The sequence below is a fragment of the Pelophylax lessonae genome, assembly GCF_965119305.1.
Source record: "Pelophylax lessonae genome assembly, chromosome: 3".
In the NCBI taxonomy this organism is placed as follows: Eukaryota; Metazoa; Chordata; class Amphibia; order Anura; family Ranidae; genus Pelophylax; species Pelophylax lessonae.
This window is the reverse complement of record NC_138770.1, coordinates 396,178,892-396,191,207: the sequence shown is the minus strand read 5'-3', so window position 1 is coordinate 396,191,207 and position 12,316 is coordinate 396,178,892. Positions and strand designations below refer to the sequence as shown.

Sequence of the window (12,316 nt, the reverse complement as noted above, 5' to 3'; positions counted from 1 at the left end):
CCTCTACAGTCACTCCCTGTTCATCATTTCACAGTTCTATAGGGTTGTAGGGATAGATAGCACCTGACTGCCCTCTCCAGGCTGTATCGAGGGGGGTAGTGAACTAGTTACTGCTCTTCTCTATGTATAGCCTTAAAAAAGTTCCGGAGGAGTTTGGACCAGGTGAGTAGGCACTTTAGTATGAGGGACAGAAGAAATATAGCCATTTTAGGGGGGACTGTGAAGGAATGTGATGAACACTTGTGAATTAAGCAAAATGTCTATTTTTCTGTACATGTACATATTTTTTTTCTGTCTTCCTTACTCAAAATAGCCGTTACTAGATACCCCCTCCACCGAAATGGAATGCCTGAAGAAAGATGGAGCCTTGGCACCAAGCCTTCAAGAGAAGATAACATTCATAAACTTGAAGGGGACTGCCTTATAATGGACATGACTAATCAGAAAGCTGCAAATAATCAGTATTATGCTAATATTATCCTTATGACGTACTAACATATGACACCGCCTACTAACTATTTAACTCGCTGAACATTAGAAATAAACAGGAAGTATCATTTACCTGAACAACGTGTGTCAGTGTGATCTCCTTGTGCATGCACTACAATTATTTACCGTATTTATCGGCGTATAACACGCACCTCAATATTTGGAGAGAAATTTCAGGAAAAAAGCTTAACCACTTTACGCCCGCCCACCGTCAAATGACGGCGGGACGGAGCGACCATTGTTCTGGGCGGACGTCATATGACGGCGGCCCATTCAGGCAGGGCAAGCGCGCGATCGTGTGCGCGCCGCCCTGCACCGTCGGTGGCGGCGTGTCCCCGGGACACAGCGCGTCACCGGCAGGGGGGAAACAGCCAATGGGCATGGCTTTTTCCCACGTGATCGGCTGTGATCTAATCACACAGCCGATCACAATAGAGGAGCCCAGGAGAAGACCGCGCATGCGCGATCGGGAGCGCGCAGCACGGTCATGTCGGTGGCTCTGTGTTCCCTAGGAACACAGCTAGTCACCGGCAGTAGTAAACAGTCACTGACAGTCACTGACAGTGGCTGTTTACTATGTGACTGGCTGTGAATCCATTCACAGCCGATCACAAAATGTAAACACAGAGCAGTAACTCACTGTTACTAGCTCTTCTCCCCTCACACAGTTTCCAGTGTGAGGAGGGCAGAGCCAGAAACAGTGAGTCACTGCTCTGTACACTTGTCAAAGTAAAATCACACCAAAAAAGGTCACCACACAGTCCTTAGCCCCCCCCAATTGCACCTGTCACCCAATAGGCACCTCATCAGTGCCCAGAAATTGCCACCCATAAGGCTACGTTCACATGTGAGCGTAGCGATCGCGGGCAGAATCACAGCGATTCTGCCCGCGATACGGAAATCATTGCAAATCGCAGGACGCCTGTGCATTGCCCGTGATTTGCAATAGCACCCCAAACGCTGTGCGATGTTGCCGTGATTTCCGCCTGCCAAATCGCAGAAACATCGCGCAAACATTGCATGACGCCCAAAAAAGGTACAAGAGCTTCTTTGGGGCGTCATGCGTTGTTTGCGCGATGTTACCGCAATTCGACAGGCGGAAATTGCGGTAACATCACACAGCGTTTGGGGTGCTATTGCAAATCAAGGGCAACGCACAGGCGCCCCGCAATTTGCAATGATTTCCGGATCGCGAGCAGAATCGCGGTGATTCTGCCCGCGATCGCTACGCTCACATGTGAAAGTAGCCTAAAGTGCACCTGTCACCAGAGACTGCCATCAGTACCGCCGTGCACCATCGCCCGTCACCTGTCACCCATCGGTGACCATCGCCCGGCACCTGTCACCCCATCAATCACCGTCACCTGTCACCCCATCAGTGATCGTCATCCGTCACCCCATCAGTCATCGTCATCCGTCACCCCATCAATCATCGTCACCTGTCATCCCATCAGTGATCGTAATCTGTCACCCCATCAATCGTCACCTGTCACCCCATCAGTGATCGTCACCTGTCACCCCATCAGTGATCGTCACCTGTCACCCCATCAGTGATCGTCACCTGTCACCCCATCAGTGATCGTCACCTGTCACCCCATCAGTCATCGTCATCTGTCAACCCATCAGTCATCGTCCTCTGTCACCCCATCAGTCATCGTCATCAATCACCCCATCAGTGACCGTCACCTGTCACCCCATCAATCATCGTCACCTGTCACCCCATCAGTGACCGTCACCTGCCACCCATCAGTGATCATCCGCAGTCAACCGTCACCCGTCGCACAGCCCATCACAGCCAGCATGTCAAAAAGGATGTACAGCAGCGAGGAGGCTCTTCAGGTCCTCTCCATGACTGATGAGAGCACCGGGGAGCTCTCATCAGTATCCGAATCAAATTCCGAATCCGATTCGGAATTTGAAATCGCTAATAGTAGCGGATCAGAGATGGACTCGGACTATTCCTGTACACTTTCCTTTATAGAATGTATTTTGGGGTGCAATTTTTGCTATATACATGCAACCACTTACCGACCGCCTAACGACTATATACGTCGGCCATTAAAAGCTAAATACTGGGGTTATGGCAGCAGATAGCTGCCATAACCCCAGTATTTTTTTAAACGGCGGGCGGTCGGCTTTCAGATAAAGGTGGTCCCAGTGGTGGATTCGCCGTGGAATTACCCTTACGGTGCAGGGGAAGAGGTGACCCCCCCCCTCCCGCCGTGTCCCAGACGTTTTCCCAGCTTACCGGACCTGCCGGCAGCGGGGAAAACTATCCGGTCCCGGATCCTCAGAGAGAGGAAGTCAAGTGAGGGCAAGATGGCCCTCACGCGACTCTATGGTCTTGGAGGACCGGAGCTATGTCAAAAGTCATTGCCTGGCAACCGTTTTTTTTTTTTTCTTTTTCAACAATTTTTTTTTTTTCTTTTTTAGTGTAGTTGTGAGGTCTTTTTGACCCCAGATCTCACAATAAAGAGGACCTGTCATGCCTATTTCTATTACAAGGGATGTTTACATTCCTTGTAATAGGAATAAAAATGATCAAAACATTTTTTTTTTTTAAACTGTGTAAAAATAAAAAATTAATAAATAAAATAAATAGGAAAAAAATAAAAAAATTAAAGCGCCCTGTCCCCGTTAGCTCGCGCACAGAAGCGAACGCATACGCAAGTCCCGCCCACATATGTAGACGGTGTTCAAACCACACATGTGAGGTATCGCCGCGATCGTTAGAGCGAGGGCAATGATTTGAGTGCTAGACGTCCTCTGTAACTCTAAGCTGGTAACCTGTAGAAATTTAAAAAATGTTGCCTATGGGGATTTTTAAGTACCAATGTTTGGCGCCATTCCGTGGGCGTGCGCAATTTTGAAGCATGACATGTTGGGTATCTAATTACTCGGTGTAACATTATCTTTCACATTATGAAATTGGGCTAAATTTACTGTTTTCTTATTTTTTAATTAAAAAAAGTAATTTTTTTTCAAAAAAATTGCATTTGGAAGACTGCTGCGCAAATATGGTGTGATAAAAAATATTGCAACGATCTCCATTTTATTCTCTAGGGTCTCTGCTAAAAAAAATATATAATGTTGGGGGATTTTAGCTTGTAAACACCAAGTGTCAAAAATAGGCCCAGTCTTAAAGTGGATAAATGGACAACTTTGTGTAAAGTGCTACTTGGATGTTGGGCCTCTGTATGTGGCTAAGCTGTGTAAAAGTGTTACACATGTGGTATTGACATTATCAGGAGAAGTAGCAGAATGTATTTTGGGGTGCAATTTTTGCTATGTACATGCTATGTGTTGGAAATATTTCATAAATGGACAACTTTGTGTAAAAAAAAAAAATGCATTTTCGTTTTCTTTCCACAGTTTCCAAAAACTTGTGGAAAAAAAATGACACGTTCACAAGACTCATTATGCCTCAAAAATTATACGTTGGGGTGTTTGCTTTCCAAAATGGGGTCATTTTATGGGGGTTTCCATTGTCCTGGTGCTCCAGGGCCTTCAAAAGTGCGATAGGTTGTCAGGAAATTATATGTGTAATTTATGCTCCTAGAATGCCGGATGGTGCTACTTGGATATTAGGCCTCTGTATGTGGCTAAGCTGTGTAAAAGTGTTACACATGTGGTATTGACATAATCAGGAGAAGTAGCAGAATGTATTTTGGGGTGCAATTTTTGCTATGTACATGCTATGCGTTGGAAATATTTCATAAATGGACAACTTTGTGTAAAAAAAAAAAAAAATGCATTTTCGTTTTCTTTCCACAGTTTCCAAAAACTTGTGGAAAAAAAATGACACGTTCACAAGACTCATTATGCCTCAAAAATTATACGTTGGGGTGTTTGCTTTCCAAAATGGGGTCATTTTATGGGGGTTTCCATTGTCCTGGTGCTCCAGGGCCTTCAAAAGTGCGATAGGTTGTCAGGAAATTATATGTGTAATTTATGCTCCTAGAATGCCGGATGGTGCTACTTGGATATTAGGCCTCTGTATGTGGCTAGGCTGTGAAAAAGTCTCACACATGTGGTATCGCTATACTCAGGAGGAGTAGTAGAATGTGTTTTGGGGTGTAGTTGCAAGTATACATATGCTGTGTGAGAGAAATAACCTGTAAATACGTCAATTTGTAAAAAAAAAAAAAAAAAATTTATTTTGCAAAGAATTGTGGGAAAAAATTACAAACTTCAAAAAACTCACCATGCCCCTTATTAAATACATTGGAATGTCTACTTTCCAAAAAGGGGTAATTTGGGGGGTATTTGTACTTTCCTGACTTTTTAGTGTCTCAAGAATTAAAATAGGCCTTCAGTACATCAGGTGTGATCAAGTGTGATCAATTTTCAATGATTAGCACCATAACTTGTGGACTCTATAACTTTCACAAAGACCAAATAATATATAATTATTTGGGTTATTTTTACCAAAGATAAGTAGCAGTATACATTTAGGCCAAAATCTGTGAAGAAAAATTACTAATTTGCAAAATTTTATGACAGAAACAAAGAAAAATTTGTTTTTTCCACAATATTTTTAGTCTTTTTTATTTATAGCACAAAAAAAAAAAAAAAACAGTAGTGATTAAATACCATCAAAACAAAGCTCTATTTGTGTGAAGAAAAGGACACAAATTTTTTATGGGTACAGTGTTGCATGACTGAGTAATTGTCATTCAAAGAGTGAGAGCGCTGAAAGCTGAAAATCGGTCTGGGCAGGAAGGGGGTGAAAGTGCACTGTAGGCAAGTGGTTACATTTAAAATAAACAGCTTTGAACTCAGAACATTTTTTTTTTTTTAATCAAATGACATCTCACCAGTGCCCATGAATGCAGCCTCATCAGCAGTGTCCATATATGCATCCTCATCAGCAGTGTCCATATATGCATCCTCATCAGCAGTGTCCATATATGCATCCTCATCAGCAGTGTCCATATATGCATCCTCATCAGCAGTGTCCATATATGCAGCCTCATCAGCAGTGTCCATATATGCAGCCCATCAGCAGTGTCTATATATGCAATCTCATCAGCAGTGTCCATATGTGCAGCCTCATCAGCAGTGTCCATATATGCAGCCCATCAGCAGTGTCCATATATGCAGCCCATCAGCAGTGTCCATATATGCAGCCCATCAGCAGTGTCCATATATGCAACCTCATCAGCAGTGTCCATATATGCATCCTCATCAGCAGTGTCCATATATGCAACCTCATCAGCTGTGTCCATATATGCAGCCCATCAGCAGTGTCCATATATGCAGCCCATCAGCAGTGTCCATATATGCAGCCCATCAGCAGTGTCTATATATGCAGCCTCATCAGCAGTGTCCATATGTGCAACCCCATCAGCAGTGTCCATATATGCAACCCCATCAGCAGTGTCCATATATGCAACCCCATCAGCAGTGTCCATATATGCAACCCCATCAGCAGTGTCCATATATGCAGCCCCATCAGCAGTGTCCATTTATGCAGCCCATCAGCAGTGTCCATTTATGCAGCCCATCAGCAGTGTCCATTTATGCAGCCCATCAGCAGTGTCCATATATGCAGCCCATCAGCAGTGTCCATATATGCAGCCTCATCAGCAGTGTCCATATATGCAGCCCATCAGCAGTGTCTATATATGCAGTCTCATCAGCAGTGTCCATATGTGCAGTCTCATCAGCAGTGTCCATATGTGCAGCCTCATCAGCAGTGTCCATATATGCAGCCCATCAGCAGTGTCCATATATGCAGCCCATCAGCAGTGTCCATATATGCAACCTCATCAGCAGTGTCCATATATGCATCCTCATCAGCAGTGTCCATATATGCAACCTCATCAGCTGTGTCCATATATGCAGCCTCATCAGCAGTGTCCATATATGCAGCCCATCAGCAGTGTCCATATATGCAGCCCATCAGCAGTGTCTATATATGCAGCCTCATCAGCAGTGTCCATATGTGCAACCCCATCAGCAGTGTCCATATATGCAACCCCATCAGCAGTGTCCATTTATGCAGCCCATCAGCAGTGTCCATTTATGCAGCCCATCAGCAGTGTCCATTTATGCAGCCCATCAGCAGTGTCCATTTATGCAGCCCATCAGCAGTGTCCATATATGCAGCCCATCAGCAGTGTCCATATATGCAGCCCATCAGCAGTGTCCATATATGCAGCCCATCAGCAGTGTCCATATATGCAGCCCATCAGCAGTGTCCATATATGCAACCTCATCAGCAGTGTCCATATATGCATCCTCATCAGCAGTGTCCATATATGCAACCTCATCAGCTGTGTCCATATATGCAGCCTCATCAGCAGTGTCCATATATGCAGCCTCATCAGCAGTGTCCATATATGCAGCCTCATCAGCAGTGTCCATATATGCAGCCTCATCAGCAGTGTCCATATATGCAGCCCACCAGCAGTGTCCATATATGCAGCCCATCAGCAGTGTCTATATATGCAGCCTCATCAGCAGTGTCCATATGTGCAACCCCATCAGCAGTGTCCATATATGCAACCCCATCAGCAGTGTCCATATATGCAACCCCATCAGCAGTGTCCATTTATGCAGCCCATCAGCAGTGTCCATTTATGCAGCCCATCAGCAGTGTCCATTTATGCAGCCCATCAGCAGTGTACATATATGCAGCCCATCAGCAGTGTCCATATATGCAGCCCATCAGCAGTGTCCATATATGCAGCCCATCAGCAGTGTCCATGTATGCAGCCTCATCAGCAGTGTCCATATATGCAGCCTCATCAGCAGTGTCCATATATGCAGCCTCATCAGCAGTGTCCATATATGCAGCCTCATCAGCAGTGTCCATATATGCAGCCTCACCAGCAGTGTCCATATATGCAGCCCATCAGCAGAGTCAATATATGCAGCCCATCAGCAGTGTCAATATATGCAGCCCATCAGCAGTGTCAATATATGCAGCCTCGCAAGCGCAGTGTCCAAATATGCAGCCTCGCAAGCGCCATTGGAACTGTCCGAATCGGTTTTAAAAAAAGATTGGGAATCAGCGACGAGAGCAGAAGAGGCGGGCCGGGCCAAGGAGAAGGAAGGACGAGCTGTCATAAGAGTAGAGGCGGGCAGGCCGGGCTGAGGAGAAGGGAGAACGAGCGAGCGAAGTCATCGGAAGTCCCGCCTCCTCTGCCGAGACGTGCGACGTCTGTCATAGGCGGGACTTCTGTTGACTGCGCTCAGCTCTTATGACAGCTCGTCCTTCCTTCTCCTCGGCCCGGCCCGCCCCTTCTGCTCTCGGCAATGCTTCCTGGCCTTTTTTTTTTTTTTTTTTTAATATCGGCGTATAACACGCACTGCTGCTTTTTCCTTGATTTTGAGGAAAAAGTGCATGTTATACGCCGATAAATACGGTAATTACCTAATTAGACCCAGCAGCGGAAATCTATTTTGAGTCTGATTGAGGTTCGCGAATCATTACACCTTCTCCAACATGGATTCTTCCAGTTGTTTTCCCCCTAGTATGTATGATGCATGCATATTCTTAGCCTACAAGTGCATTACTCTACATGTATCAACATCTCATTTGCCACATAGTTGCCCAATGAAACTGTGCATTGAGGTCAGCTTGTAAGTTAAAGTGAAATCCAAATCTAATCAATATTTGGTGTGACCACCCTTCAAAAACAGCATCTTTTCTCAACTCTTCTAGATAAACTCGCACACAGTTTTTGAAGGACTCACTTGCTGTTTGGCTATGGGACAATAAGTAAAGGGAACCCAAATGTTGAAAAAAAAAAATCTGATGGGAATTCTAACCCTCCCTTACTCTATATTTAAAATGAAAAACAAACGTTGCCCCTATAGTTCTACTTTAAGTGGGAACTAAACTTGATCCAAACTCACCTCTGTTCCAGCAATGAGAGGTGTGTGAGCTTCCTCACTGGTGCGGACATCTTCTTCTCAGCGTCTTCTGGGTTCGGGATCTTAATTGGACTGTGCAGGATTATTGGACTCCAGCCCATGCACCCAGGAGCGAATTGATCTTGGCCCCCAGCAGATGCTGGGATTGAACTATTGTATATAGACATCAGCAAGAATCGGGTATTAATCGGCATTTAGACCTAGCAGCCAGTCTATGACCTAGTCCGCTGGTGCTAATCCAGGGACACTCAACAAGGAATTCCATAGCCTATCATACTTTCCGTAGCATCCCCTGTGTTGGTAGACTAGCTTTTCCATTTGTATGATATTGCCCACTGTCGTAATCCACTCCTTTATGGTAGGAGGATTTTCAGATTTCCAATATATCATTATAAGCTTGCGTGTCAAGAACAAGGATCTCACAATAGCCTCCTTAGTGTAAATCTCCCACTCAAATTCATCTAATATACCAAGAAGACAGTGTTTGGGATCCATAGGTAAAATATATCTGGTATACTCTGGTAATAAAACTTTATTGTAGAAAATAAATAGTATGTCATTATTAGAAAACCTTCTTGCTCCCAGCTTTTGAGTTTCAGACAAAAGTCCTGCTTTAAGTTTACCATATACACAACATTGTCAAAAGTATTGGGACACCTGCCTTTACAAGCACATTATCTTTAAATGGCATCCCAGTCTTAGTTTGTGAGGTTAAATATTGAGTTGGCCCACCCTTTGCTGCTATAACAGCTTCAAGTCTTCTGGGAAGGCTGTCCACAAGGTTTAGGAGTGTGTCTATGGGAATGTTTGACTATTCTTGCAGAAGTGCATTTGTGAGGTCAAGCACTGATGTTGGATGAGAAGGCTTCACTCTAATTCATCCCAGAGGTGTTCTATTGGGTTGATGTCAGGACTCTGTGCCGGCCAGTCAAGTTCCTCCACCCCAAACTCTGGATCTTGCTATGTGCACTGGTTCCAGTAAAGGGAACTCTTAAGGTGTCAGCATTTCAAGACATTTTGGACAATTTCATGCTCCCAACTTTGTGGGAACAGTTTGGGGATGGCCCCTTCCTGTCCCAACATGACCGTGCACCAGTGCACAAAGCAAGGTCCATAAAGACATGGATGAGCGAGTTCAGGGTGGAGGAACTTGACTGGCCTGCACAGAGTCTTGACCTCAACCTGACAGAACAGCATTGGGATGAATTGGAACAGTGGAGACTGCGAGCCAGGCCTTCTCGTCCAACATCAGTGCCTGACCTCACAAATGCGCTTCTGGAAAGAATGGTCAAACATTCCCATAGACACACTCCTGAACCTTGTGGACAGCCTTCCCAGAAGAGATGAAGCTGTTATAAGCAGTAAAGAGTGGGCCAACTCAATATTAAACCCTATGGACTAAGACTGGGATGCCATTAAAGTTCCTGTGTGTGTAAATGCATCCCAATACTTTTGACAATATAGTATATCAGTATATGTGACAAGAATAAGAGCATGATTTGATATATGGCACATGACAACAACCCTGTATTGCTGTAGCATGTAAAGGTTCAAAGCTGGGCTTGCCAAAAAAAAAAAAAAAAAACTTACATGCAACAACCCTTAAGTCATCTAGACAACATACTACATATAAGGAGTAAACAGATGCAAAAGACAAAATGCTGTGGTGTCACCTAGATCTTACTGAATTGCACACTCATTTTTGGGCAGCGGGAAGGAAAGAAATAACACCTTCAGAGCTCCCAATCACTGGCTGTAAAAATTCATACCAAGCTCCTGATTGCTCCTTGTGACATCACCATCCCGCCTCTCCACCTCGCCCAATCAGAGAATGCTTTGCATTCGCTTAGAAAATGCAAAGCATCCACTGAATGGCCCCTATGCTAAGCAGCTGACCTTTTATATTTATAATGCAGCAGGCCAGTGGCTTAGCACAGGACCATGAAGCAATCACTGAAGTAGCAGTGTCTAGTTTAGTAATTTCCAGCTTTCAGGGGGATCGGCCAGGTATAGTATCTACATAGTTACATTGGTGCAGACTGGGCCAATCTAACTACAACATACATAAAAATATCCATACCTAGAATTCATCTATAACTAAATACTAGCTATAGAAAGGTATGAATCTTTGAAAATAAAAAATTGTCCTAAAACCCTTAACCTCCCTGGCGGTATGATTAGGTCAGGAATTATGTACCAAAAGCGGTACAATTTTTTGCATGGAAATTTGGCGTTATGTATTATAGGCCTACAATTCTTAGTAATTACTGACTTAAACCTGACCAAAACAAGAGTCTAGTAGACATCCCAGATGTGATAAATTTGAAACACAAACGCATGAATTATAATCGAATCAATAATATAATTTTATTATATAATATATATGTGTGTGTGTGTGTGTATATATATATATATACACACACACACACACACAGAGGATATACATACTTATACATATAATATATATATATATATATATATATATATATATATATATATATATGTGTGTGTGTTTGTGTTTTGTGCAACGTTTGAATTTCCCTCCCAGTTCCGCTCCCATGCAGCATTGCTGCTGCAGGGAACGGAACCAGGAAGTCATCAGACCGACGGACGAGCGGCGGAGATCTCGGCTGGTGATCACAGCAATGGGAGATCATCGCTGGATCGCCAGGAGAAGGTATGGGACAGCGCTGCACGCTCTGCACATCTACCCCGAGCGTGACTCGGGGATACCGATCCTAGCATAGAAAATCCACCCCGAGTCACGCTCGGGGATACCGCTAAGGGGGTTAAAATGTAAGGAGCTTACATTGGGAGAACTTTCCTTTTCCCCAAAACAGGAATTTTAGAGGTCCTTTTTTTTTCTAGAATCTCTTAGTTTTACCTTTACAACAGTGTAAAATAGTTCTTAATTCACTTAGGTAAGTTTCAAGAAGTAAGCTAAAACTATTAACAGGCAATCCTAACACTTAAATAGGTAAACAATAAAGTCTAAAGCCGTAATAAAGCCCAGTATGTAGTTACTCACCGCTCTCGTCTCATAAAGTATCAGCTTTTGAACACCACTTATTAGAGAAGCAGCAGGTGGCATTATGACGATACTCTTCTTGTTTAGTTCATAGATTGCCGAGGTCTTTTATCTAAAAAAAAAAAAAAAAAATTATATATATATATATATATATATATATATATATATATATATATATATATATATATATATATATATATATATATATATATATATATATATATAGTAAATACACAGCGATAAAACTAAAAAACTTTGAGGTAGAAGTAAAGGCAAAATGTTTTTTCTTGTTTTGGATAGAGTAAAGGGGATTGGTTACCCCTTCAGTTATTTTTCAGGGGGGTATACACAGTATCTTCTCACTTCATGTCCCATAGTCACTACAGGAAGTGAGAAGAAATCCCTCCAAAGAGTTGTCACCAGAACTAGTGTCTCCATTGGAAGATTTCTCCTCAAGTACTGTTCTGGGGACAACCCGAAATTAGTGGGTTTTTTTTTTCACTTTTACTCTCAGTGATAATAGTAAACAGGACAAATAGAGAGGATGAATCTCTCTCATAGGGGGCATCAACAGCAATAAAAACCTGACAGGTGTTCTGATCCATCTCCACTCCATTCAAAAAGAAAAAAAAAAAAAAGAAAAAGAAAGAAAAAAATAAGAAAAAGAAAGAAAAAAAAAAAAGAAAAAAAAAAAGTTTTGCCTTTACTTATATTTTAAAACATAGATAGCATAGTACTGTAAAATTCAGTAGAGCAATATTATAACAGGAAAATGATAAAGACAGCTGCACAGGGATGGGGGACGTGAGCCTTGTACACACTACTAGTTTTTTTTTTTTTTCGTTAACCACTTCTGGACCGGAAAAGCTTTGCTCTCTTAATGACCAGGCCATTTTTTGCGAGTCGGCACTGCGT

General features: G+C 43.2%; 1 protein-coding gene across 1 annotated transcript in view; it reads right to left on the bottom strand.

Moving 5' to 3' along the window:
• FIG4 (FIG4 phosphoinositide 5-phosphatase) overlaps positions 1-11,476 on the bottom strand; it is a 448,851-nt gene extending 437,375 nt beyond the window's left edge. The window contains exon 1 of the mRNA XM_082251578.1: positions 11,402-11,476. Coding sequence (XP_082107704.1) covers positions 11,402-11,464 — 63 coding nt within the window. The 5' untranslated portion in view covers positions 11,465-11,476. The remainder of the gene's footprint in view (positions 1-11,401) is intronic.
• Between the last annotated feature and the right edge of the window lie 840 nt (positions 11,477-12,316).